Source organism: Achroia grisella, unplaced genomic scaffold (assembly GCF_030625045.1).
Source record: "Achroia grisella isolate CSIRO2021 unplaced genomic scaffold, CSIRO_AGI_Agris_v1 utg2167, whole genome shotgun sequence".
NCBI lineage: Eukaryota > Metazoa > Arthropoda > Insecta > Lepidoptera > Pyralidae > Achroia > Achroia grisella.
In genome coordinates this window covers 95,773-117,626 of record NW_026712716.1, presented here as the reverse complement: position 1 = coordinate 117,626, position 21,854 = coordinate 95,773, and the positions used below count along the sequence as shown (strand labels likewise).

The window sequence follows — 21,854 nt, the reverse complement described above, 5'->3', positions numbered from 1 at the left end:
TTCCCTTGGGGGTGAAATTTATCAAGATACTTTCTTAGGAGATGCCTACATCATAGTAGCTTAATGCATGCAAAGTCTCAGCCCAATTGGTTTAAAATTGACAAAGTTTCATTCCCTTGGGAGTAGAATTAATCGAAATCCTTTCTTAGCGGATGCCTACGTCATAACATCTACCTGCATGCCAAATTTCATCCCGATCCGTCCAGTGGTTTTGGGCTGTGCGTTGATAGATCACTATGTCAGTCACCTTTGAGTTATATATATTTATACTCATATAATAATTTATACGCAGCTGTCAGCATCGTTTTTATTGTGTTGTGATGTGTGATGTAATAAATGTTATTCTATCCTATTCTATAACACATCATCAATATTACTAGTGATCAGATTAAATGGAGGCATTGTGGCTTCACTAGGCGTGATCACATCCCGATAAGTGTGTTTTCATCTTTAGAGATCAAGAGAGAGTACAAATGTATAAATAGACCAGAATATTTACATATCAATAATATTACTTCTTTGCGATTTCTGGTTGATAAATTCAATGATTTCAAGGGTCAAGATCAAGATCAATATCATCGACATCTGTAAAAATAAACCAAAATTTCAATAAATAACATATTCATTGAATTTCCGACCCAAATTTCCATATAGTAAAGTAGGGTTGCAGACAAATATTGTCACATCTTATGTTTAAAATTATTAACCCTGTCTTAACTCGAATAATTTTATGGTAAACTAGCTGTCCCGGCAAACATTGTTTTGCCATATAAATTAATAACGCTATAAAAAATAGGGGTTGATGATAGAAGGGTGAAAATTTAGGTTTGTATGTATTTTTGTATGTTGTATCATAAAAAAATAGAAACTAAAAATTTTGTCTAAATAATAAAAAATAAAAATTAGGGGTGGACTACCCCTAACATTTAGGGGGATGAAAAATAGATGTTGGCCGATTCTCAGACCTACTCAATACGCTCACAAAATTTCATGAGAATCGGTCAAGCCGTTTCGGAGGAGTATGGGAACGAAAACTGTGACACGAGAATTTTATATATAAGATAAAGGTATTTACATCTCTCGACGTTTCGACTAGGTTGCACTAGCCGTGGTCACGAGCTGACTTGAGTATGCGATGTCAATGTAAAGTAGATAGGTGATGGCAGTTTTTTCATCTACCGTCACTAGATTGTTCAACGAAAGTTCCCGACACATAGCACTCACAGCATCCGTACACTTATCGACTATTGATGCCTTATTAAAATATCATCTATGCCAGAAGGAATACAGACAGTTTTTGACAAAAGAGTTAGTGATTGCACTAATTAAAGCTTACGTAACAATAACAAACTGATTTTACCTAAATGTCGTTTGGCTAAAGTTAGTAATTCGTTTTATGGCAATTGCGTAAGGTTTTACAATAAAATACCAGAGTCTGTTATAAATCTGCCAGAAAAAAGGTTTAAATGTCAAATAAAACAGTTCCTTTGCAAAAAAGCTTACTATAAAATTGAAGAATTCGTTAACGATAATAATGTTTTTATAGAAAAACTTTGAATCTATAGCACTGACAATATTATCTGATTACATTAATAATGAGTGCGTAGCGACTTCTATGTTGATTATCGCATGCCTCTTACTTGTTATACTGTAATTATTTATAAAAAAAAAACATCTATTAAAAAGAGCAACACACAAGTTTCTTGCTCATTCTTCTTGTGATGAATCTGCATTCCGAATGAGTGGTAGAATCAAAATATGACTATTCAAAAGTGCTTGTAATGAGTTTATTTGAATAAAGATTATTTCTATTTCTATTTCTATTATTCGTGTTAAGACCCGGTTTTTTAATGTATATTAAACAAGTTAAACTTTAACAATAACTGTGACCTCTTTTGTTTATGTCAGTTCCTTATGTACATACGAGTAATTTAATCTAATTTAAGTGTAATACATTTTTTATTTGTGATAGATAACTTGAAAATCACTAATAAACTTAATAATTTCCAAGAAAGCTGCATTGTACAGCGAGTAATTTATTAGACCTTTATTATTTTCAACAAGCTCCCGCCCCTGCCTTGCACGTGTGCACGTGTTATACATATAAATCTTCCTCTTGAATCACTCTATCTATTAATGAAAACTGCATTAAAATATGTTGCTTAATTTAAAATATATAAAGTGAACAGAGAACAACAGCTACTTTGTTTTGTAATAATTAAACATATAATTGCACTCGTATCAACCACGAGCGGGTTACTAATTTCTAATGTAGATATACATACAAATTGTATTTTTTTTAATTGATATTTTATTTCATACATAAACTTAAGATCGAGGCAAGAACTACCCCTTTACGTCGGTCCCGTAACACAAGTCAGAAGCAATAGGCACGGAGCGTTGTTTTAATTTAATAACAGTCACTCGCTCCCACCAGGATTACAGAACAAACAAAAAAGCAACAAATGGAATCTATTCTGACAGCCCTGGGGAGCTCGCCTACTCGCACGCCCTTTATAAAAGCTGCAGGAGAGAGCTTGAGACCCCAGACAGAAGCTCACATCGGTAGTAGCTGTATACAACATACAGTTACGATTATTGCAGTAAAAATATGATATTTGGCAACATCGTCTGTAAAATGTAAGTACAGTTTTTTTCAATAAATTTGTTAAAAAAAATAATAATTTAATTTTTTTTAATATTATTAATTATTGGACTTCTATCCATTGATATCAAAAGGAATCATTAACAGCGTGTTAGAATCTCACAGAATTTTCAGTACGAATTACTGTTTTTATTTACTAGCTACTCGCCCCGGCTTTGTACGGGTGTACATGTATTATATATATAAACCTTACTCCTGAATCACTCTATTTATTAAAAAGAACCGCTTCAAAATCCGTTGCATAATTTTAAAGATATAAGCATAGATAGAGACAGACAGCAACAGCGATTTTATTTTATACTATGTAATGATGATATAATCTTTATTACACTAGATATATTTCAGGAATCAAAACTAACATAACAATTACAATTATTGTATTTGATTGCAGTTTTCGAGTTTTCTTCTAAATTACTTGTCCATGACATATGTAGTATGTCATCATTATGTGCTACTGAAAAAAGTTATACTAAATTGTCTAAAGTAGTGTGAACAAATCTTAAATATGTTTAATAAAAATTTTAAACATGTATTAATTGGAATTTTTATTTTCAGATAGCACCAAGATGCGTAAAAAGCTGTATATATTTCTTCTCTTTCTATTAATCATATCGACTAATATTGTTCTTGGTAACGGCGCTAATAAGGCAAAGATAGCAAAACTCGGCCAAACCAAACACAACAGCGTCAGATCAAATGGTGACCGTATAAAAAGGTCACTTTATGATGAGGACGAGAGGAAACTGAAGAAACCTAGTGGGGGACAGAAATATATTCATGACTACAAGACTACGGCAGACTATGATAACAAACTCACAAAAGGATTGCCATTTGGAGCAAATAGAGTTAAGCGCTTTGACACTATTCAAGATAAAGTATATGATATTGAAAATTCAGGAGATTTCAATAGTAATCCTGTATTTCTTAATAAGTACTGTAGCAACTGTTTTCCAACAAATGATAGATATGATGAATTAACTGAAAATATAAAGCATAGAAGAGAAGATATTGAGGAGCCGTTTTGGGGCAACCGTGGTAGGCGCAGTAACGAAGAAGTTGAAGACTTGTCCCCGGGTCCTTTCTGGGGAAATAGAGGAAAAAAACAAGAAGACGATCCGTTTTGGGGTACAAGAGGTCGAAGACAAGATGATTCCCCTTTCTGGGGTAATAGAGGTAGACGGGACGACGAACCATTTTGGGGTAATAGAGGTAGGCGCCAAGATATTCCTTTTTGGGGTAACCGTGGAAGACGTGACGTTGTTGAACCTTTCTGGGGTAATCGTGGGAGGAGAGAAGAAAGCGAACCATTTTGGGGTAATAGAGGTCGAAGAAAGGAATCTGAACCATTTTGGGGCAGCCGTGGAAGGAGACAAGAATCTGAACCATTTTGGGCTAATCGCGGCAGAAGAGATTCCGATATTTTTTGGGCCAGTCGGGGTAGAAGAAAACAAGATTTGGGACAGTCACTATTGGACGCCATTGACGATGTACAAGGTAATATAGAAAATCTATCGCGGTTGAAAGACTCACAAACTTCTTTTTGGGCCAATAAGTCGCGAGATAGAAAGTTAAAAAGCATATTTACCGGAACGGCATCTCGTCTACCACATTTACCGAGTATGTACAATACAGGGATAGCAAACAATTTGAAAGGTTCAGAGCCTGGTACGGTGCATGATAATCAAATGTATGCAGAAGAGCCACATTACATCATAGTTGAGAGAAGTAGTCGTTCTTCCGCCGAGGATGATCCATATTTTATCTCAAGAGGTAAAAAATATTCTATCAACTATGACTTGTCTCAAATTGCAAGGGATAGACGTGGTGCGATCGAAGAAATAGTTAAATCAGTCCGAAATGACCCTTACTACATAGCTAGAGGCAAAAAAGACGTAGAAAACGTTAAAATAGCAAATTATACAAAGTTACAAGACGAATTACAAAAAGCGAAGGAATTAATCTGCTCTACCATTGAATTATTATCGATAAAAAATAACGGAAATAAAACCAAGAGAACCTTGGACGATAACGACAGAGACAGACGGACAATTTTGAAAAAATTGGCGGCTCAGCTGCAAATTGACCCGTATTTCGTGAGCAGGGGGAAAAAGTCAGACGAATCCAACAACATCGACGACCATTTGGAGGATTTTATCAATGAAATTTCTACACAATGCAATTAAAACCTAACCGAATTGTGAACATAAGTTTACCGCCAATATTTAATCGGTGTTTAATATAAAAGTATAGTGATATTGACAATGTACTATTTATTATATTTTTAATAGATTATAATGTTTATATGTAAAAGAATTGAATAAAGTAACTATTTGTTGAATGCATTTCTTTGTTCAACCTTATTATGTTAGGAGATTTAAACAATTTATCTTCGGAGAGATTGGTATTTGCATGTATATTTACTGTACCACCGTACAACCAGACGTAGGAGGGGGAAGGGGGATTGTTAGAAATGTGGGCTGTTGACCCCATTGCTAGCAATGTACCATGTCGGGTTGATGTTCACGCATTTCCCCTGGAAACCATCGTGATAAATTCCTTGTGAATTTGTCACGATAGGCTAACTGACCTGACCTCATATTCATCTTATCAGCCTCCACTGGTGCCCCGCCAGCGTAAACCGTTAGCGCAGGCGGGTGCAACATTTCATTATCATCAATAAAAAAAAAACAAGACATAGCCGAGACAGGCTAGGCTCTAGGTTCCACCCATATAATGTTGACATCCCTGCTGCTCGTACCAATCGATTTGCAACATCTTTCCTTATAGGAGCAGCAAAGTGTAACTCTCTCCCAGCATCAGTGTTTCCTGTCTCTTATAACATTGGGTCTTTAAAGTCAAGAGCGGAAAGGCACTATTTGAGCTTGCGTGTAACCGCATCATCAGCTAAGATTGCGTTAAACCCGCTTAACTTTAGTATAAAAATACTCGATTTTGTTACAAGATCGAACATCAGATACGCAGTTAACATTATAGACCCAAGTAAGACAATGCATTAGTTGAATAGCAATCGAGATACAATGAGCGAGGAGCCGTCAATAGCGTTATCTTCAGCTTCATAATAAACTCTACTACACTGTACGGTTTCCTACAGAACACAAGTTTCATTGTGACGACCAGACATTACTAGCATCGTTAAATAGGTCATACATTTATATTCTAATCAACGTGTATAGTAAAATTAAGGTAGCATAACTAAAACTCTACATAAATATATAATTTATACTAGGCCTATAGCCTAGCCTACGTCTTATTTTTTTTTTATTGTAGTAAAAAAATATGATTTAATATTACTATTATTATTTAGACGACCTCGGTGGTCTAGCGGTCTAGCACACCGCTTTACGACCGATGGTCGCGGGTTCGATTCCTCGCACGGCACAAACATTTGTATTCATGAGTATGATTGTTTGTATCGGTCTGGGTGTTTTCTATGTATAATATGTATTTATTTACCAAAAAAAATAATCTATGTATATGTATCAGTTATCTAGTACCCATAACACAAGCTTTAGCTAGCTTATCTTGGGTCTAGATGGTGCTGTGTGAAGTGTCCTGATTTATATGTTTTGCGTGAATGAGAAAGAAACAAACGTTCATCCAATCATGCATCCATCCACACTCATAAACTTCCGAGTTTATAGTATTAACTAGCTTTTGCCCGCGGCTTCGCTCGCGTTAATTTATCTCCATAGGGGTGGAATTAATCAAAATCCTTTCTTAGCGGATGCCTACGTCATAACATCTACCTACATGCCAAATTTCAGCCCGATCCGTCCAGTGGTTTGGGCTGTGCGTTGATAGATCACTATGTCAGTCACGTTTGAGTTATAAGAAAAAAGAATGTCAGCTATCGAATGGGATTTATATATATTTTATTTCTCATCCGACTATGTAATATTATGTTGTCTGTGATTTAAAGTAATTATAAAATTATGACATGCCCTCCTCCCAAACATTAACTAGTAATAGAAATGCATTTCTACTATTTAAAGTTTAAAGATATTAAATAATATACTTACACGCCGAGTTTCAGATCTTACCAGATCTTTTCAGGTGAGGTAGTTAGCTGACTTGGATGATAAGGATACTGGATTATGATGGGATATTGACGTCATATCATAAAATTAAGTTTCCAATTGATTATGTTTTTTCTGGAAATAAATATTATTATTCTCACTATCGTCTCACTCTCTCAGCTTTTGCTGGTTTTTTCCACAGTTGCAGGCTGAAACCAAGTAAGTGCAGTGGGTGTGTGTGTGTGTGTGTGTGACCGCGCGTGTGTGCGTACTTATTGTGTGACTGGTATCATATCCTTTTTATCTATTTGGAGAAATTGGAATTATGTAGTAATAAAACATTTAGTGTGACATCCTTTTATTACTCGGCTGTTATGAATACAGGATACATCATCGTTGGTAAATATAATTTTATTAAACTTGTATCTCTAAAACTGCTATGTGTAACAAGGTAAGATTGTTCAGATTTTGAGCAATCACACTGTCTACTTCTAAATATATTTACCACCGGGAACATGCGTCCCAACATCAATACGAGGCTAAACAGATCGGAATATTATCTAATTACTTCATGGCCACCTACATACAATACATTCGAACATAATTATGACATTTAGACAGTATCTAGTGATAGTGACATGTAATAGAAGTAACTGTACATTGGATATCCTATAACTCGTTAATAAGACGACAATAAGAATTTACTTGATTCGTAATTGTAATGATAGCCAACAATATATTACTGTGAATTACTACCGCCTCATATACACTTTAGGCACACAATATTTTAATACTTATTTCAATAAACAGTTTGCTACACGAATAGCAATATTTGCATTGATATGACTCCATACAGTAAATGACTCCAAAACGGGTTAACAATATTGTAAAAAATATAGTGACACGTTACCCACCGCTACAACGGCGGCCGCAACATCTACTTCAATTTCAATAATACTGCGCTACTGTAAAATAAATCTCTTTTTTCTGATAAACTTTATTCATATAGTGATATTTGACATTTCATGTCCTAACTAATAGTTAATAATCTCAACCACGCTCGCGGGCGCCAAACATATATTTTTATTATAATTTTAACCATTAGCATACAACGTTTATGTAAAAATGAAAGCTGGAATAATACTAACATTCACATTCCACGAAACATTTAATATGAACTCGAGGCTCCACGGCGCGGCGTGGCGCGGTCGCGCTGCCTCTCGTCCTACGTCAATCCCAAAGTAAATCCAGCCGGGCCTCTCTGCGGAAGCGTCTAAAGTTAGAACCCAAGGAATAGGCTTCAATTCGCTTCACACTCTCCACAGAAGCAAGTGATTCGTGGAATCCTCGCGGCCCGCGTCCTCCGTGTTCGAGGAACTTCTGAAGTCCTCGTAGCCGTCCCCGCCCGAGATGACGAGCGTCTCCTGGTTGACCTGGCTAGTTTCCGCTTGCTTCTGCAGCTTGTCTGCGTTGGCGGAGCGGCGACTCAGCGCCTTCGTCTTGAGCGAGGGTTGCGTCGACTTCTGCGTGGATTGCTTCGGTGGTACAGGGTTCTCGACAACGGTCAGGAATCTGACGTGTCCCGTGTGCCCGTAGGGGACTCCTGGAATTGTGAATTGATGTTAATTTATTCGTGCGAGCGAGTGTGAGTACCTGCGAGCGCGGGGGGCGCGGCGTCCCGGGCCAGCGGCGCCGTCAGCAGCACGCCGGCGCTGGTCGCGGGGGGGCGGGGGCGGGGGCGGGGGCGGTACCTGCGAGCGCGGGGGGCGCGGCGTCCCGGGCCAGCGGCGCCGTCAGCAGCACGCCGGCGCTGGTCGCGGGGGGGCGGGGGCGGGGGCGGGGGCGGTACCTGCGAGCGCGGGGGGCGCGGCGTCCCGGGCCAGCGGCGCCGTCAGCAGCACGCCGGCGCTGGTGGCGGGGGGGCGGGGGCGGGGGGTGGGGGCGGGGGCGGTACCTGCGAGCGCGGGGGGCGCGGCGTCCCGGGCCAGCGGCGCCGTCAGCAGCACGCCGGCGCTGGTGGCGGGGGGGCGGGGGCGGGGGGTGGGGGCGGGGGCGGTACCTGCGAGCGCGGGGGGCGCGGCGTCCCGGGCCAGCGGCGCCGTCAGCAGCACGCCGGCGCTGGTCCCGACCCACAGCGAGCCGCCGTGCGCCAGCAGCGCCGTCACTCTCAGACACGCCGCCTTGTGTTGCCGGATGATGTCGTCGCAGCCTGCGTAACACCAACACATGTACCATACCGTTCACTGCACCCGAGAGGACCGGGTACTACTACATTACCGTTTCAGTAAACGGTAATCAGGTTCACTGAGGGATCTTATATTGAGATTGGACCGAAAAGCTTTGAACCCTTTCCGATCGATCCCTCGTCCACTTCAAACGGGTATTGAAATTACGACGGCCTGCGCCGAGGTTCGAACCCTCAGACTGAAGTCGAATCCGTCAGGTGGGAGTTGGTATTCAGCCGCTCCATAAGTCCTTCCGCAGGTTTGGAGTGCCATCTACACGCCCCTATCGTCTGGTGAAGCTGTACTGCGGCCAACAGCATTAAAGAAGAAAAAAAAACTTTAAATACATACGCTGTTCCCAGCGACCCAGAAAATGCGCTTCGCCGCACCGAGTCGAAAAAAGCTACTCATTAATCGATACTATCACAAATTATTAATCGAGTCACCACTGTCTAACTTTTAAAAATGTGTTTAAAAGTAGAAAACTACGATATTCACCGATCTCTTTATATGGTATATTCCTTTTGCTATTTATTGCTTTTTGCTATCGGGTTTGGTCATTGCACAATTGAATTTTTTCTTTAAACATACTTAATTGTGGTCATTTATATGAAGAATTAACGGAAATATCGGGTGTGTACGGAGTGTGCAGAGTGTGAAGAGTGTGAGGAGTGTGTGGGAGTGTGGACAGTGTGTGGAGCGTGGATGGTGAGGGTTTATTACCGTGCAGCATCTTGGTGACGTGCGGTGTGATGTTGATCTCGGCCAGCATCTCCCGGCTGGCGGCGCGGTAGCAGCGCAGCACGGCCGCGTTGTGCAGCGCCAGCCACACCGCGCCGCCCCACGCCGCCATGTGGCTGATCGGCTTCGACTCGCTACTTATTTGGAATGTCTCCTCCACCTGCCGGATGCCATGCGACGTTTGACATATCATCGTATGTCCAGCACTCCACTCGGAGTCGGAGACGTTTATACAGAAGAATCACAACGAGCTACAGCTCTTGAACGACAGCAAATTAAACGAAATATTTAACCTCAGTTAAAAAATTAATTTAAAATTATACAATTAAGAAAGTTCACTGATCTTCCATTTGCAGGACTACAACTACATGACATGTTTCGGAGTTTAACATTACCGGGGTCTATAGACCCCGAGGTGGACCCCGATGAGGGTGATGATATCACAATCTAAAGAATTTGGACAATAATTTTCAAAGAATATTTATTCTCTTTTATTAGTCAAAACTTTACTTCAATCACTCCAAACATGAGAAGATCTCGCCTACCGTGAACGTGAGGAGTGTTACCTGCAGCGTGTGCGGGTCGACGATCTTGATGCAGGAGTTGGTGGCGCACCACAGCCGGCCGCCCCACACCAGCATGCCGGCGATGGCCCCCGAGCCCCCCGCGCCGCCCGCGCCCCCCGCGCCGCCCCCTGCACTCCCCGTGTTACCCGCGACCAGGGACACCCGCGCGCGCTCCGCCCACGCACCGTCTGCGAAACAAATACCTGCATTCAAGAGGTCTGCCACGTGCTCTGGACGTGGTCTGCCACGTGGTCTGGACGCCACTTGGCCCCGAGCGGTACAACCGATATAACGAGTCAAAATCCAGCGTTTTCTTAAATATATGGACCTGGAAAGTTATCACCTGCTTCATCCTTATCCCACCCATTTGTCATCTCGTTATTTACTCTCTTTGTTACCATATCATCTTTCACAGATCCATCCATCTCTTTTTCGGCCTTCCTTAAAACCAGCCAGTATATAGCTAGTAATACTTCCTTTAAAGTATTCTCTTCATTCCTAAGCAATTACATTCCCATAGCATGACTATTACTTTCCTATAATGTATTCCTTCTTTATTTTGTCCATTCTTGTCACACCATACACACATCTTAACATTCGCATTTCGGTTGCATGCAGTCGTCTTTCATCCGTTCGTTTTAAGGACCAGCACTCAGATAAAGATAGAGTCACACGTCGTATCCGTAACCTGCCGCCACTTCATCCATTCTGCGTTAATTATGTGCCTTATGCGGTAGTTCATTCCAAAATCTAAGCGTACGCAGGCGGAAGTTCCTCTGAAACCGCACTGTCCGAGACCAGTTAGGTTCTAGCGTGTGTAGATGAATTCCCTATCGATGGCAAGTAGTGCGAGGGTAAAAGTACCCGTAGGCTTTATGTCGAACATTTCCTCAGAACAGTCCGTTGTATATTCGGTGGAACACATAAAGCGAAGCGATGTCTCTGCTCAAGCTAAGTGGTTCGATACTCTCTGGCGATCAAGATCATCGACAATTCTTATTCTGAACCAAGTTCTGAACAATTCTGTTCTGCAGACTGTTATTTGGTCTATCTCAACCCAAAATAATCTAATCACGACAATAGTGTTTATATTATTGAACACATTATTGTCTTTTAAAATTTTTGTACACCCCTATGGTGTCCTCAATGTTAAAAAAATAAAGTGTATCTGTTTTAGCAGCGAAAAATAAATTTAAACTTACCTATATCTCTGCAATACACTACAAGTTCTCCGTTTCCCAAAGCTACGAACACTTTGCCTTCAATATACCTGCAACAGACAGTAGAAAGAAATAAGTTAAGGATTTAAGTTTACCATGAATCGTGGCCAATTATGTGTTAAGATAAAATAGTGTGGTGGTGTGTGTGGTGTGGTGCGGTACTCACAGTATGTAGTGGACGGCGGCGGGGTGGTGCAGCTTGAGCTTGTTCTTCTTGAGGCGCACGTTGTCGCCGCAGTTGTACACGTGCACGCAGCCGTCCTCCGTGCCCAGCCACATCGTCGGCTGGAACCGGTCCTCGCTCGCACCTCCCGCACCCCCCGTGACACCCGCACCACCTCCCATGGCACCTGTAGTAATGAGACAATGACCACTCATGAAGTAAACATTTCTTGACGGTATAGTGATAGTGAACACTGTCTATCTTTCCAATAGTCATAGGTTCGTCTCCACGCGTATTATTAAAGTTTTAATCAATAAATAGTTGGAACGATGAAATGAAAAGTATTCTATTATTTACGAGTATCCCTATTGCTACACGCTTTTTCGTAAGAGTTAAGGTTGTTAATCTAAATGGGGTCGAAGTGAGGGCGGGAGGTATACCAGCAAAAACTCTTTACAATCTTCTAAAAGATCTTGGCCTATTTGAAACTGCACTGGATAATATAATAGAACGTGTATTTAAAGCTGCACTAGCGGATTTGAACGTGCAGGGAGAGAAACGCGAGCGGTAAAGGCGAGTGTGGAGATACGTCGGCGACGGGCCCCTTACACTACACCCGGGTCACGAGTCCCGGAAGCTGGTCGGAGCTTCCCTGCGGTGAATCCATGGAACGCTAAGAAGCTAAGCGTACCTGCGGCGACCCCCATGGGCGTCTTGTCGACGGCGGGGTTGGAGCTGGACTTGACGACGGGCAGCGCGGGCGCGGGCGAGCGGCCCGTGTGCGGCGAGCTCAGGCTCTTGGCGTGCGACGGGGGCGGCCGCGGGGGGGGCGGGCCCGCGGGGGGGCCGGGACACTCCGCCTCCTGCGTCTCGCTCGTCGACGAGCCCTCGTCCTCCTCCTCGCTCGACGACGAACTGCAACGTGACATTACGGTCACTGTAAACCTTCAGTTGGAAATTGATAGAGCACGCAAGGTATGACCGAATATAAAGACAAAGATGCAAAGACAGAATACGGGGCATAACCCGGCCAAAATTATCCTCCAAAACACATTAGTAACTGACAAAACACCTGCAACTGATATTAGTATAGCAAATAACAGATATACGAGAAAATTGAGAAAAAAGATAGACAATATAATACCTGTCGAGTCGTATATTTTTACAGCTGTCGTCGGGGTCCGATATACTGATGCCGGGTTTAACCGAGCTGATGCTGTTCAAGGAGCTCGTACTCCTGCAACGTACATACGATTCATGATGAACGAGACATGATGATCTAATATATGATATAATATTACGTATTAATAAGTATTAATATAGATCAACATGCATTTTCTGATAATGGCGTAATGTGCATTGAAGACGCAGCCAAGAATCAAATACTGAGTGTTGGAGGAAAGGGGATCGTTAATAATGTGGATTAATAATTCCATTATTAGCAGTGTACCATCAGGTCAGGTCAGTTGACCGCCATGCGATTCCTCCTGGAAAATATCATCTTAAATAACGGCGAATGGTATAACCCTGACCTGACCTTATTTTTATTTTAATATGCTTGACTGGTGCCTCGCAAGCGAATTCTAGTTTTAAAAAATACCCAGAATTTCAAATTCAAAATATCTTTATTCATGTAGGTCTATTACAGACTTATGATATGTCAAATCTACCGTCAGTTCGGAATGATTTCGAGATGAGAAGAACTGACAAGAAACTCAGCTCGTGCTTAGTCCAGATTGAAGATTACTCACGTGAGCAGATGGGCGGCGGCGTCGTGTGCGGGGCCGGCGGGGGCGGGGGCGGCGGCGGCGGGGGCGGGGGCGGGGGCGGGCGCGGGCACGCAGGCCACGCACAGGATGCGCGCGTTGCAGACGCCGTTGCACGACGACACCTGCGGCCGCGCGCCCAGCGTCAGCACGCACACCTGCCCCACGTACCCGTCGCTGTTGCACACCTGCACACGCACACCTCACCGTCACCATCATCATCATCGACCCGACCGAACGCTAAGGCCGTCGCAGGGCGGCGGCCAAAGTCGGCCTAGCGAACGCCATTACCACCCTTTCTTTTGGTTCCCTAAACCGGCTGCATAACGGTAGCCGGTTTCGCCATGAGGCTCGTAAGAACAACGCTAGAGCTGTTCCCCGCAACTGAATGCTCAAGTAAGGTGCATTTGCTGGAGGCCCGTATCGTGCGGGCGGCCCGTGAGTGCTAGCGGATGACCAGAACCGGAAATCTTCGTGATGAAATAACTTCTCAAAAGAATTTATGAGAGAGACCTCTAGATAGATTCTATCTAGAGGTCTCGCTATGCGTCGTGTCGTATCAAACTTGATAAAATTATACGTCGTCCAGGTGCGTTCCGCGTCGCTCGGAAGTCGACAGCATCCGCATCGGGAATCATCAGAGCGACGTCAAGCGTCCGGCGACAGTGGAGGAGGAGGACTCACCCAGACGGCGGGCGGGTGTCCGGGCGGCGGCCGCGTGGGGGCGGCGCACGTGAACTGCAGGCCGGCGCGCGTCTTCCTGATGGGCACCGGCGACAGGAACTGCGGCGCCGGCCGCGCGCCCGCGCCCCCGCCCTCCCCCGCGCCTGCAACCACACACGTGTCACTCGCGTCGCTGAAGGTACAGTCGCTGCTCTGATCCAAAGCTCAGTGGAGTGGGACCGTACAGGGTGGGGACCGAGTAGTCCCCGTACCCACGCTCCGAAGCTGTTCCGCCAAAGAGAACGCAGCAGGCTTGGGGCCAAATTTTATGCTCCCATGCGTCCGACGGTGCAGAGTCCATCATTAATCGCGGTGTTTAGAAACACCGAGGAGTTTTAGTGAATAAAAATCTCAAAGTCGCGTCCGCACCCTCTCATACAGCTGGGCAAATCTGATTTAAATATTTCGTTAAAAAGTTAAAAAAGCAGGAAGACGATAAAATTCTTAAACATAAAATTTTTCGGGGTTTGTTTTTTATCTAACATTTGTCGGTTTTTACCGGAAACCGACTTTTACTTGTCCTTCTTATTATTGGATCCACTCTTGACACACCGGTCGTGATTTCTATGTAGCATTGTGAAAGGCAGATGTTAACCCCCATACGACAACTCGCCATTTCTCCCTACTGACTGTTTTGACTTAATCGGTCAAGGTCATCATGCGATCATGATTGAGCGATCGTTCACGGGGTACTACTTATAACTTCGCTTTTACTGAAGACATACGCATTCGGTTTCTTTCTTTGCAACACACTTGCTCTGTCATGCTGATTAGTGGTTACATGAAGCAGAGCCAGGAATGAAAAAACAATCGTGACCATTTATTTTCAATACTGCACAGTGAGTTTTTTCTTTTTTAGAAATACCCAAAACATATTAAAATCACTATTGCAGGAGAGTCGACATCCCTAACTGTAGTCGCATAATACTTTGAAATTCACGCTACTCACATAGTTTTTGTTTGGTTTCGTTAATTAACTCTTCCCAGCTGCTTCTTTTTTCGGGTTTTGAGAAAATGACAGTGAAATTTTCTGCTCCATTCCTGGAAAACATTAAAAAGGCTCATAAGTAGTACGATGAAAAATCGACGAGGCAAGATTTATAATACCAAATGTTGCGTTTACATGTATGCTTTTCACGTGCAATTTGCATTACGTCGGAAAGAATATGCATTTATGTACAAAGAGAACTAGAACAGTCGCAAGCACTGGGAATTCGCGCAATCCTGAATCCTTGCAAGTTGATTGCTACTTTGCAAGTTTTAATACCATTTTGTAAGAATTAATTATTATCGCAAAATGGTGAAGATATAATTATAGACTTGAAAATAAACATGCGTAAAAGAATGAACATAAAAAAAAATCAATACAATTATAAATGATTTCTTTTAAGGACGCGGGAGATCACGAGCGGGCGCATACTCTTTCTCGTATTCTTTGGGCAACTTTACGTGCGGGAGAACGTAAAGTGGCTCAAAGAATGATAGAGGAGTGTTGTCGCCGGGCGTCGGGTGTGGGCGGCGGCCACGTGCGCGCGGTACGTACGGCGCGAGCTCGAGGCAGCAGAGCTCGGAGTGCGCGGCGTGGCGGGCGGCCAGCTGGCGGCCGAGCGCGGCGAGGTGCGCCCGCAGGAGGTCGTCGAGCGGCGCGCGGGCGGCGGCCGCGTGGAGGCCGGCCGCCAGCTCGGCCATGCGCGCCAGCGTGCCCACGTCCGCCCGCAGCGCCGCCACCTCCGCCGCCACGCGCCGCGCGCTCTCCTCCTTCGCTGCGGGACCACGCCCATACCGACACGTTTATACGACAATCATAATCTCAGCACGATTAACACAGCCTCATCTGGACCCCAGTTAAGCTATCTGAAGCTGTGTATGAGTACTAAATAACTGATACGAATACATCGATTTTTTTTGTAATTACGTACATACTGTACATAGAAAACTCCCAGGCCGACTCAAACAACCATACTCATGAATACAAATGTATGTGCCGTGTGAGGAATCGAACCCGCAACCATCGGGAGTGAGGCGGTGTGCTAAACGCTAGACCACCGAGGCCATCAAATAATTAATTAGAATTCCAAGCGTTAATTTAACTTTACTGACAGCCGCGGCGGACTAGCGATTTAGAACATCGCTTTACTTCCAATGATCGCGAGTTCGAACAGTACAAACATGTGTATTCATGAGTATCATTGTTTGTATCGATCTGAGTGTTTTCTAAGTTTATTATTTATTGTCGTCATATATTTTAGTTTATTGTAGTTATTTAGTACCACAATTTCTGCTTACCATTGGGATTATTGAATGAATTGTAAAGAGATATATTATATTATAATTAAAAAATACATTTTATGAAATCTTAAAAAATTGTAGTGACAATATCGAAACTGAGAATCTTACCTGTGACTATTTCGAGGTCGGCCAGCGAGATCCTCATCAATAACTTGTATTTATTGCCTTCCATTTGACTTACGATGTTAGTTTGGTACGTTCTGTAACAGAAGCATAGGTGCCGCTCAAGTATTACGTAAGCAGATTTATTACAATTACTAGGTTTTGCCCGCGGCTTCGCTCGCGTTAATTTAGGAGTGGAATTTATCAAAATCCTTATTTTTATCCCCATTCTTAGGGGATGCCTACGTCATAGTAGCTTTGTGCATGCAAAGTCTGAGCCCGATCGGTTTAAAATTGACAAAGTTTAATATAAACTTTCATCCCCTATTTTATCCCTTTGGGGGTAGAATTAATCAAAATCCTTTCTAAGCGGATGCCTACGTCATAACATCTACCTGCATGCCAAATTTCAGCCCGATCCGTCCAGTGGTTTGGGCTGTGTGTTGATAGATCACTACGTCAGTCACCTTTGAGTTATATATATTTAGATTTACTCAGCTTGTCAGCGAAAGTAAGCAAAGCTCTTATCCCCTCTCCCCATGCTGACGTAAACATTTTTCAATTAATGTATTTTGTTTTTAGCAAAGACAATGTGAGAGTTGCCATTCGTGTAAAAAAGTAAATAACTCCCGATAACGTAATCATCTTCTAGACTCCCCCCCCCCCCCCCCCCCCCCGCGTCATCCAAAATAAGCAAAAAGTAAAAGATGACGCCTATGGGTTCCTTAGGCACATCAAAATAATAATTGCATTTAATAATGGCTAGTAAGACAAATCCAAGGCGTAAAGGCGATGGATGAAAGACGACTGCATGCAACTGAAATGCGAATGTTGAGGTGGATGTGTGGTATGACAAGAATGGATAAGATAAAGAATTAATACATTAGAGGAAGTATGAAAGTGGCGCCGGTGTCGGAGAGGTTGAAGAGTAATTGTCTATCATGGTATGGACATGTAATGCGTAGGAATGAAGATCATATTTTAAGGAAGGTGTTACAAATGAATGTGGATGGTTATAAGGGCAGAGGAAGGCAGTAAAAGAGATGGGTGGGATGTGTGAAAGATGATATGGTAAGAAAAGAAGTGAATAACGAGATGACTGCGAACAGGGATGAATGGAAGAGAAAAACATATTACGACCACAAATAAATGGAATAAGGAAGAAGCAGATGATGTTGAAAACAAATCCAATATTATCTACTAAACACTGCTGTATCTATACTGTGGCACAAATGTTTTCCCCCCTTTAGAGAAAATCCCCCCATAGTGCTTATGGTTTTTCTAAAGGATATTTACGCCTAATTCTAATTAGGAGTAAATATCCTTTACTAAAGAAACTTTGACCACGTTTACAAATTGATCACAACTTACGGAATGGGTTTCTTTATGGTACCCGTCCTACGCTTGACGCTGGTTATGAGCAACGTGTCGTTAAACAGGAACAGTGCCCTGTCTTTGACTGCTCCCTGCGCGGCCGGCATGGTGACGGGCTCGTGTCTCAGGAAGGTCCTGTCCGCGGCGGCCAGGTTGGACAGGCCCTCGATCACCTGTTCCAGCTCCCTCAGGGTCTGCTGCTGCTGTTCTTGTTCTAAGCTTTCCCTCTCTGTGCAATTTATCAACTCAAGTAACTCTAGAATCTCCTTTTGAGCATCCAGTAGGTATTTGTGATCGGGATGAGATTGATCTGTAATACAATATATATAAATAATTATATCTCAGATATTAAACATTTTATTACAAGTACAACAGTTCGTTTTTGACTAAAAAAAAAGATTATGCATTATCATTACATAGTGTAAAACAAAGTCGCTGTCGCTGTCTGTCCGTCCTGTATGCTTAAATTTTGAAGTGGTTGCTTTTAATAGATACGCTATTGCTAAAAATGTTCAATTGCAACAGTTTAAATCCACAATTTTGAATATCTAAATATATATAACTCAAAGGTGACTGACATAGTGATTTATCAATGCACAGCCCAAACCACTGGACGGATCGGGCTGAAATTAATCTAAGGGGATAAAATAGGGGATGAAAGTTTGTATGAAACTTTGTCAATTTTAAACCGATCGGGCTGAGACTTTGCATGCAGAAAGCTACTATGACGTAGGCATCCCCTAAAAAAGGATTTTGATAAATTCCACCCTTAAGGGGATAAATTAATACGAGCGAAGCCGCGGGCAAAAGCTATTTATGTATAAAACAATAAAATTTTCTTATATTGTTGCTATCAACATACGATCATTGCCCACGTCCAAACACATAATAACGTACAATCACTTTTATCTTCATAATTCATCTGTTATGGTCATTAATAATAGCACGAGATGCTGCAACCTGTTTACTTCAACGTTGACGTTATGGAAACCACCACAATAGTCAAACGACGTACGTGAAACGAGAATGTCGCTCCGGAAATAGAACATCCATAAAGCAAATACACGCGGTGTTCATGATGCACCTTTTTAAATTATTACTAGAATAGAATAGAATAGAAAATCATTTATTCAAATAAACTTAATTAAAGCACTTTTGAATAGTAACAATTTTTTTTAAATCTACAGCTTACTCGGAAAGCTGTTTCTTCACAAGAAGAATAAGTAACTAGTTGTACCCGCGTGGAATTTAACTTTGTTTTTCTAAAAGAAAAGTAGGCTAAGTTACTGTCATTATTACATAGCTACTTGCCTATAAAAGTCCCGTCAAAATTGGTCCAGCCATTTCAGAGATTAACCGGAATAAACAGATAGACAGAGAGGCAGGCAAAAATTGAAAAAATGTTGTTTTGGTGTATGTACCGTATTTATATTCATATGCATGTAGTAAATAACTGTTATTTTAGTATTACAAACATACACTCCAATATTATTTAGATGTATAAATTCAAATTCAAATTCAGTCTACATTACTAACAATTTTCTTTCCCACAAACTTAGAATTGTACTTAACAAAGTTTTCAAGATTTTGCGAAATGGAAGAGAAAACGCCAGTAGACATCATATGTGGGTTACAACCCACATATGATGTCTCGTGGCGTTTAAAGGAGATATATAGCTGTTCCCGCGACTTCGTCCGCATGTAATTTAACTTTATTCTTCTAAAATAAAAGTAGCCTAAAGATCTAAAAATTATTACTGTTTTTCTTTTTTTCATTTCGTTAAATTTATTCGTTCCATTAGGTACTAATACATTTACATCCTGCATCATCCCTTATTTTATCCCCATGGGGGTTCAATTTATCAAAATCCTTTCTTAGGGGATGCCTACGTCATAGTAGCTTTATGCATGCAAAGTCTCAGCCCGATCGGTTTAAAATTGACAAAGTTTCATACAAACTTTCATCCCCTATTTTATCCCCTTGGGGGTAGAATTAATCAAAATCCTTTCTTAGCGGATGCCTACATCATAACATCGACCTGCATACCCTTCCATGCATCAAATTTCAGCCCGATCCGTCCAGTGGTTTGGGCTGTGCATTGATAGATCACTACGTCAGTCACCTTTAAGTTATATATATTTAGATTTATACATCGTGGGTTAGAACCCATGTCAGCTCACGAGGTTCCTACTGGGAGCCATCGTGATAAATTCCTAGGGAATTTGCCACGATGGGTTAACTGACCTGACCTCATGTTTACCTTATCAGCCTCCACTGGTGCCCCGCCAGGTAAACCGTTAGCGCAGGCGGGTGCACCATTCCATTATCACACAAAAAAAAACCCAAGTCGGCTTAGTAATGCGGACTACATTACTAACAATCTCACCGATTTTGTAAGGAGTTATGGAAACCAATCGAGTGGCTGGTAGATGGTGGTGTACCTGTGTGTTTGACGAGCCGCTGTATGAGCAGCTTGTACCCAGGGAACTTCTGCACGGGCTTGATGAGCAGGTTGTCGAGCGCGAGCTTGCCCTTGTGTTCGCGGGCCATCGCCTCCAGGAACCGTGCGAAGGCCGGCCGCGACGCCGCCGCAGACTTGATGGTCTCTTTCGCCTTCTTCAGGTTGCAAATGAAAGACATGTACGTCTCCATCACGGTGGGTTTGGAAAACTGAAATTATATTTGCAGTTCTTTAAAATTAGAACATTAAACAAGCTCTTTATATATATATATATTTTTCATATAACTTGTACACAGTTACTACTAAATCGTAATCTTAAGCATTACATAGTATAAAACAAAATCGCTGTCGCTGTCTGTCCGTCCCTATGTATGCTTAAATCTTTAAAACTACGCAACGGATTTTGAAGCAGTTTTTTTTAATAGATAGAGTGATTCTAGAGGTAGATTATATGTATAATACATGTACACCCGGGCGAAGCCGGGAGTAGCTAATATTATAATATAAACGCGCAAGTTTGTAAGTATGGATGTTTGTTCTTTCACGCACAAAGTACTGAACGGATTTTGATGAAACTTCACAGTAATATAGCTTATGGGCTATATCTTTTATTGAAATTAAAGCGAGTGAAACCATGGGCACAGCTAGTACTTTAATGTATTTGTATTTGTAAATTCAATGTAATATATAATATTTATATTCCTGCATTTTTGATTTATAAACTTTATTTATATTTATAAAATTATGTCTCACGTATGTCTGTCTGTTTGTGATTGTTGAATGAAGCATTTATCTATCTAAATATCTCACCACTTCTAAAAACACGTCGCCAACTTTCTGCTGCAGATCCCATTGTTCGAGGCGACATCTCAGCTGTTCCAGGAACACTTGGTGCACGTTCAAGATCGCCGGCACTTGGTAGAAGATCTCATCCACCAGGAAAGCGTCCAAGAGTCCAGAGTTCTCCGGACTCTTGAGTGGTTGGAGATATTTCTGCAAAAAATTATATACTGCACGTCAGCACACTACGACCGATGATGCATTCAGTTTATATTTAGATTATCTTCTTGTAGCTATGTGATTACACCTACGTACTATAATAGATTTGTCAGTATGATCATTGTTGTATACATTACTAGCTGTTCCTGCGACTTCGTCCGCGTGTCATTTAAGTTTATTTTTCTAAAATAAAGTAGCCTAAGTTACTCCTTATTACATCAGCTACCTGCCAATAAAAGTGCCGTCAAAATCGGACCAGCCATTTCAGTGATTAGCCGGTACAAACAGACCGACAGACAGACAAAAATTGTAAACAATGTTATTTTGGTATATATACCGTATGCATATGTAGTAAAAACGGTTATTTCAATATTACAAACAGACATTCCAATTTTATTTATATGTATAGATTTGTATAGATTAATTGATGATTGATTGCATGCATATGAATCATTATATATATATAGTAAAAAACAAAGTCGCTGTCGCTGTCCGTCCCTATGTATGCTTAAATCTTTAAAA

At 41.9% G+C, this 21,854-nt stretch overlaps 2 protein-coding genes across 2 annotated transcripts in view; one reads left to right on the top strand and one right to left on the bottom strand.

Annotated features, from left to right (window-relative positions):
- The first annotated feature begins 2,553 nt into the window (after positions 1-2,553).
- LOC131842359 (uncharacterized) lies at positions 2,554-4,972 on the top strand. The gene is made up of 2 exons (XM_059190898.1): positions 2,554-2,640; positions 3,221-4,972. The coding sequence occupies exon 2, from the start codon at positions 3,232-3,234 to the stop codon at positions 4,846-4,848; it is 1,617 nt and encodes a 538-aa protein (XP_059046881.1). The 5' UTR covers positions 2,554-2,640; positions 3,221-3,231; the 3' UTR covers positions 4,849-4,972.
- A 2,938-nt stretch (positions 4,973-7,910) lies between these two features.
- Positions 7,911-21,854, bottom strand: part of LOC131842379 (rho guanine nucleotide exchange factor 17-like) — a 92,823-nt gene continuing 78,879 nt past the window's right edge. Inside the window, exons 5-20 of the mRNA XM_059190922.1 lie at positions 21,144-21,326; positions 20,314-20,542; positions 17,869-18,181; positions 16,504-16,595; positions 15,633-15,869; positions 15,049-15,139; positions 14,068-14,191; positions 13,369-13,571; positions 12,762-12,854; positions 12,309-12,532; positions 11,621-11,804; positions 11,437-11,504; positions 10,235-10,422; positions 9,651-9,828; positions 8,758-8,911; positions 7,911-8,319 (exon numbers count right to left, since the gene is read on the bottom strand). Coding sequence (XP_059046905.1) covers positions 8,013-8,319; positions 8,758-8,911; positions 9,651-9,828; positions 10,235-10,422; positions 11,437-11,504; positions 11,621-11,804; positions 12,309-12,532; positions 12,762-12,854; positions 13,369-13,571; positions 14,068-14,191; positions 15,049-15,139; positions 15,633-15,869; positions 16,504-16,595; positions 17,869-18,181; positions 20,314-20,542; positions 21,144-21,326 — 2,868 coding nt within the window. The 3' untranslated portion in view covers positions 7,911-8,012. The remainder of the gene's footprint in view (positions 8,320-8,757; positions 8,912-9,650; positions 9,829-10,234; positions 10,423-11,436; positions 11,505-11,620; positions 11,805-12,308; positions 12,533-12,761; positions 12,855-13,368; positions 13,572-14,067; positions 14,192-15,048; positions 15,140-15,632; positions 15,870-16,503; positions 16,596-17,868; positions 18,182-20,313; positions 20,543-21,143; positions 21,327-21,854) is intronic.